This window comes from Emys orbicularis, chromosome 12 (genome assembly GCF_028017835.1).
Source record: "Emys orbicularis isolate rEmyOrb1 chromosome 12, rEmyOrb1.hap1, whole genome shotgun sequence".
Classification (NCBI taxonomy): domain Eukaryota; kingdom Metazoa; phylum Chordata; order Testudines; family Emydidae; genus Emys; species Emys orbicularis.
Genome location: NC_088694.1, coordinates 54959255 through 54965837, shown reverse-complemented (window position 1 = coordinate 54965837; position 6583 = coordinate 54959255). Strand labels below are relative to the sequence as shown.

Here is a 6583-nt window from a genome sequence, read left to right as displayed (position 1 = left end):
CAACCTATGCGTCCCTAACTTATAACTAAAATTCTTATTAGTCATCCCTAAATGCATCACCTTACACTTCTCACTATTAAATCTCATCCTATTATTGTTACTCCAATTTACAAGGTCATCCAAGTCTCCCTGCAGGATATCCCGATCCTTCTCCGAATTGGCAATACCTCCCAACTTTGTGTCATCCGCAAACTTTATCAGCCCACTCCTACATTCGGTTCCGAGGTCAGTAACGAATAGATTAAATAAAATCGGACCCAAAACCGAACCTTGAGGAACCCCACTGGTGACCTCCCTCCAACCCGACAGTTCACCTTTCAGTACTACCCGCTGCAGTCTCCCCTTTAACCAGTTCTTTATCCACCTCTGGATTTTCATATCGATCCCCATCTTTTCTAATTTAACCAATAATTCCACGTGCGGCACAGTATCAAACGCTTTACTAAAATCTAGGTAAATTAGATCCACTGCATTTCCTTTATCTAGAAGGTCTGTTACTTTCTCAAAGAAGGAGATCAAGTTGGTTTGGCACGATCTTCCTTTCGTAAACCCATGTTATAATTTGTCCCAATTGCCATTCACCTCAAGGTCCTTAACTACTTTTTCCTTCAAAAATTTTTCCAAGACCTTGCATACTACAGAAGTTAAACTAACAGGCCTGTAGTTACCCGGGTCACTTTTTTTCCCCTTCTTGAAAATAGGAACCACATTAGCTATTTTCCAGTCCATTGGTACCACCCCCGAGTTTACAGATTTACAAATAGCTTCCTTGTCCCACAACACTAGCAGATGGGGAAGCATTCTCTGGGGAGACAATCCGGTAACTCAGTCATTCCCATGTGATTTTCCCTGTTGTTCAGGTCAGACACTTTCAGACTGGTAATATGCACACAGACATTCTCACATACAGACACACACAGGACACACTCGCACACGTAATCTCTCTCTCTCTCTCTCTCTCTCTCTCACACACACACACACGAATTCTCACATACAACCACTCTCTCTCTCACCCTCACCTAGACTCACACACACAAATAGACAGATTCTAACACACAGCCAGAAACCTACACACTGAAATCACACACACACACACACACAGAGGCACACTCTCTGACATATATCCCCCTTTCATACACACTCAGAAATATAGATAGCTATGCATACACACCATCACACACACACACACACACACACACACACACACACACACACACACACTCATTTCATCTCAGAGGCAAAGAGATCTATACGTACTCTAGATGATAATATTCTCGATTGGACCAGCTTCTGTTGGGGAGACAAGTTTTCCAGCTACACAGAGCTCTTCCTCCGCTGGGAAGCGTGTCTCTCTCACCAACAGAAGTTGGTCCATTAAAAGATATGACCTCACCCACCTTGTCCCTCCAATAGCGTGGCACCAACACAGCTAAAACAACACAACACACTCCTAGATAAACAGCCTGGCCCGCAGAATGCATCCCACACCCAGAGAATTCCCTGTGTCAGACTTAGATCTCTACGCAAAGGGACCCAGTCCTGCCTTTCATTGCAGAATCTGACAGACCCCACAGCACCAATGAACTTCCTTCTGCTCATTGCACTGCTGCGAGGTATCACACCCTTTAGTTCTCTGCGCTTTGTTGTTCTCTTTCACAAACACTGACACACCTTCCCTCTCACGCTCATGCAGGATTTAAGAGCTTGGCGTCCCTTGGTATTTAAAAGCAAAGAACTGCGTTTACGCCAGTCCCATCTCTTCGTGGTCAGCTCTACTGAGCACAACAGAGACGCCTGCGGTTTGTAAAACTCCATCTGCTTCCTGCTGGCTCATCTTTAGCTCTCGACTGTAAGGGGACTTCCAGCCAAACGCCCGCCCCTCCCTGGGTGCGACCTCCTTTGGCCTCCCTCGCCCTGTTTTCCCCACAGGGGCCCGCGGCCCATACGCCGTCACTCAAGACAAATCTGCTGTCTCCAGCGAGGGACAGTTACCCGTGGGGGAGAGCGGAGCATCCCTTGCTACCATGAGGTCCCAGGCGCTTCCCCACAGCTCATGATATTAAGGATCACAGGTGGCTGGGAACAGGGAGATTCCTTCACCAGGTCCTTGGAAACCACCCACCGGTGCAGCTCGCTCAGCTTCCCCAGCAGCCAGCCTGGGCCCTCAGCTGTGTACTTGTACTAGTGTGCTTTGAGGACAAAACCCACTGCAGCCTGTCAGGGAGGCAGGGCCGGCTCCAGGCACCAGGCAACCAAGCTGGTGCTTGGGGCGGCACCTGGAGGGGGGCGGCGCGGCGCTCGGGCCGCCGGGGAGAGCGGGGCCACAGCCGGGCTCGCCGCCCTCCCCCCGGCGCTCTGGCCGCCCTCCCCCCCCGCCCTCCCCCCGGCTGCCGGGGGGAGACCGGCGAGCCCCTACCGGGGCTCGCCGCCCTACGCTCTGGCCGCCGGGGGGAGAGCCGAGCCCCAGCCGGGGCTCGCCGCCCTCTCGCCGCCCTGCCCCCGGCGCTCTGGCCACTGGGGAGAGAGCCGAGCCCCAGCCGGGGCTCGCCGCCCTCTCGCCGCCCTGCCCCCGGCGCTCTGGCCGCCCGGGGGAGAGCCGAGCCCGGGCCGGGGCTCGCCGCCCTGCCCCCGGCGCTCTGGCCGCCGGGGGGAGAGCGGAGCCCCCGCCGGGGCTCGCCACCCTCCCCCCCGGCCGCCGGGGGGAGAGTGGAGCCCCCGCCGGGGCTCGCCACCCTCCCCCCGGGGCTCCAGCCGCCCTCCCCCCCGGTGCCCTCCCCCCGGCCGCCGGGGGGAGAGCGGAGCCCCCGCCGGGGCTCACCGCCCTCCCCCCGGGGCTCCGGCCGCCCTCCCTCCCCCCCCCGCGGGGGAGGACGGCCGGAGGCTTTTTTGCCTGGGGCGGCAAAAAAGCCAGAGCCGGCCCTGCAGGGAGGTGGGTATGTGCGTGCGTGCAAAGACTTGTAGAGCCCTCACGCCTGTGTGGGAAATGATTTTCTCTCTCAGCGCTCACATACCACGGAGATGAGTGTCAGCATAGACAGATATTGCAGCAAGAGGGAGGGATGGACAAAGCAGCGGGCAGGGTGGCTAAAGGGATGCATAGACAGACGTACAGCAGGAAATCTAGCTACATGTCTACATGAGTCTGAGGAAGTGGGTATTCACCCACGAAAGCTTATGCTCCAATACGCCTGTTAGTCTATGAGGTGCCACAGGACTCTTTGTCTCTTTTTACAGATCCAGACTAACACGGCTACCCCTCTGATACTTGACATTCTAATAACCAAACACTCAAATATAAGATCGTTTTGAGGAAATCACTGTCATTCCCGACACAGCAGGAAACATCACTTCCTTGGGTATAAGTAGCCTGCGACACTTATACTTGCGGATTATTCATCTAGACACGTGAAATCTACTGAAGAACATAAGAATGGCCAGACTGGGTCAGACCAAAGGTCCATCTAGCCCAGTGTCCTGTCTCCGGACAGTGGCCAATGCAAGATGCCCCAGAGGCAATGAACAGAACTTGTAATCACCGAGTGATCCATCCCCTGTCGCCCATTTCATTACCATACTTTCACTGGGGTTACATTTCAGGGGAGGGAAAAGGCTCATCCTCTTCAGCAGTTCGTGGCACCAATATAATATAGGCAATGTGGCTGCCTCTGTTCGTAGTCCTGGGGGCCATTCAGGCCCAGCAGGGAGGCACATTTCAAAGAGGCATAAAAGAGCTGAGCACCCAACTCCCTTAGTCCCCTTTGGAATCTCTGCCGAAGAGAGCCGGGGGGACCTGCTGTTGAGAATGGACAAGTCCGATGGGCACAACGAGTGAGATGTGAACAGGCTGGTTCCTGTTCCCACGTCCCTCTGAATTTAGAGCAAAGAGTGTTTCTATTATCAAGGGGCAAATTTGAGGAGGGGGAGGGGCAGGTAACCTTCAGATTGTGAATCAGATTTCAGCCCAATTTAAGCCAGGCCGACAGCCCGAGCCCATCCAAGGCCCGTGCCCTCTCCAAATTCCACCCATCACTCAAGCTGCCCCCACAGTCCCCGCTCCTCCCCACAACCCACCTGTGTCTAGAAGCCAGGCTCCGCCCACTCACAGCACCCACTTGCTCAGAGCAGTTTTACAAAGTGACTCCTCGGGACTCATTTCCTGGCTGTGTTAGGCCACCCGGAGCTGCAGCTGCGGGTACCAAAGAGGGTCCTAGTTCAGGAGGCGGAGCTGGTAAATTTGCCCCAGAGGGAGAAGTAAATCTACCGTGAGGAGGCTGAACCTTTTGTACTGAACGGGGAACACCCGGCTAGACAGCGTCTTTGCTGAGGGACAATGGGGAGATCCTGGCAGCTGTTCCCACGCCTGCTGCTACTGCTGGTGAACATTCCCTGTAAGTCTGGGGGCAGGAAACGCGACAGAAGATGCTGAACGTGATGGTGGATATAAGAGAGCAAGGACTGATTCTCTGGCTCTCCCCTGTGGTTTGCTAGCCAGGCACCGTTCTCTCTACTGGGGTGGATGGGGGTACAGGACGCTTCGGTTCAATTCCCAGCGCTGGCCTGCTGGATTTCCTTCCCTTTTATGTGCCTCAGTTTCCCCTCCCACCCTTTACTTGGCTATTTAATCTGTAAACTCTTTGGGGTAGGGGCTGTCTCTTATTATTGTGCCTTTGGGAATCTCGCAGCCAGCAATAATCTAGGGCTAACCCCCTAACCCCAACCCCTAACCCCAGATTATAGCAATCTAGGAATATAATAATATAGGAAAATAGCAGTGGTGGGCCGGATGCAAAGCCCCTGAAAATGAAGAGAAACTCCCCTGGGCTTCGCATCCGGCCAGTGTGTGAACGGGGCAGCGGTGCCCTGATATCTATGGGGTGTGTCTTTTGCCTTCTGCCCACAGGGGGGAGCTGCCAGGCCGAGGTGCACCAGAACCTGTCTGCGGTCACTTGGGAAGGGCAGAACGGCAGCATCTCTTGCCACTACACGACGAGCACGTTCTGGAGTTTGCAGTGGTTCAGGCAGCTTCCCGGAGGCCAGCCTGTCTCGCTGCTGATTCTGGTGTCCGATGGGACACAAACCAAGGAGCCCAACCTCACCGCGGAGCTGGACAAGGGGAAGCGGCTGAGCTCGCTGCACATCAGAGAATCACAGCTGGGAGACGCAGCCACCTACTTCTGCGCCGTGGCGACACGGTGACACAGCAGCACTGTCAGCCTGTGCAAAAACTCCCCAGCTGGAGGGTAACTGTCAGGCTGGCTGGCGGGACAACACCACCTACTTCTTCCACAGTGCATCTCTGAGCGTGCTTCGCCTTCCTTGACACGGTCAGCCCCCAGAACCCTGGTGAGGCAGGGCAGTGCGAGGATCCGCATCGCACAGGTCCGGAGCTGAGACAGAGAGGCTGAGGAGGGAATGCACTTGGGGAATACCTCCTCGGGAAAGACGCCTGAGGCAGTGGCTCTCAACCTTTCCAGACTAGTGTTCCCCTTTCAGGAGTTGGATTTGTCTGGCGTACCCCCAAGTTTCATCTCACTTAAAAACTACTTGCTTACAAAAATCAGACCTAAAAATACAGAAGTGTCCCAGTCACACTAGTACTGAACAATTGCCGACTTTCTCATTTGTACCATATAATTATAAAATAAATCAGTTAAAATATAACTACTGTACTTACATTTCAGTGCGTAGTATATAGAGCAGTATAAACAAGTCATTGTATGAAATGTTAGTTTGTACTGACTTCGCTAGTGCTTTTTAAGTAGCCAGTTGTAATTCTAGACAAGTGTCTACACGAGCTGATGTATCCCCTGGAAGACCTCTGAGTACCCCCAGGGGTACATGTGCCCCTGGTTGAGAACCACTGGTCTAAAGAACCTGAAGGTTTGGCGGGAGGAAGGAAATGAAAAGATAAAATATAAAAACAAATGAACAGGGAGAAAAGAAAGAAAAAAGAGATGGGTGGATTTATAGATACATAGACAGGGAGAGAGACAGACAGCCAGGCATAAGAAACAGAAACGGAGATACATAAGATACTCTAGTGGCACAAAATAGCCCCCTTTCTTGAGGGAGCATTAGACATTGAGGATTAAACTGAGACTGATCTCCGATTGACACAGACTGCGCCTCTACAACACAAGGCTGAGACAGCGGCAGAGTGTTTGTGCATAGCTGGCACTGCCCATTCCCATGAAGCCCAGCTCTGGGGATCACCCCTTTGTCCAGGGGGAGGCAAGTCAGAGTGTTAAACCCAGCGAAAAGGGAACTATTGAGCACAGACACAAAATGTACCAACAGTGACAACCACAGGGGGATTCACTTCAATGTGTACGTCTCTGGCCAGGAGGGGGCAGCATTTCTAACGAAGAGGAAGGTAGATTGAGGTTAATACAGTTGCACCTGTCTATTGTCTCTGTGCCCGGCAGAGGGCAGCTTTTCTCCTAAGACAGCAGAGGCAAAGGGTTACTCCAGGGCATGGTTCTTTTTTAGGGAGACTGGGGGCTTGTCCCTGATTGGCTGGGCTCACAGTGTGAGAATAACGTGTCTGATCCCTCCAGCAAAGAGGACTGCAGACAGATTCTGC

The 6583-nt window shown here is 53.4% G+C and overlaps 1 gene segment (V, D, J or C); it reads left to right on the top strand.

The window, feature by feature from the left end:
• The first annotated feature begins 4330 nt into the window (after nt 1-4330).
• Nucleotides 4331-5196, top strand: LOC135886439 (T cell receptor alpha variable 21-like). The segment is given in 2 exon segments: nt 4331-4388; nt 4901-5196. Coding segments are annotated over 2 exon segments (354 nt in total).
• The last annotated feature ends 1387 nt before the right edge of the window (nt 5197-6583 follow it).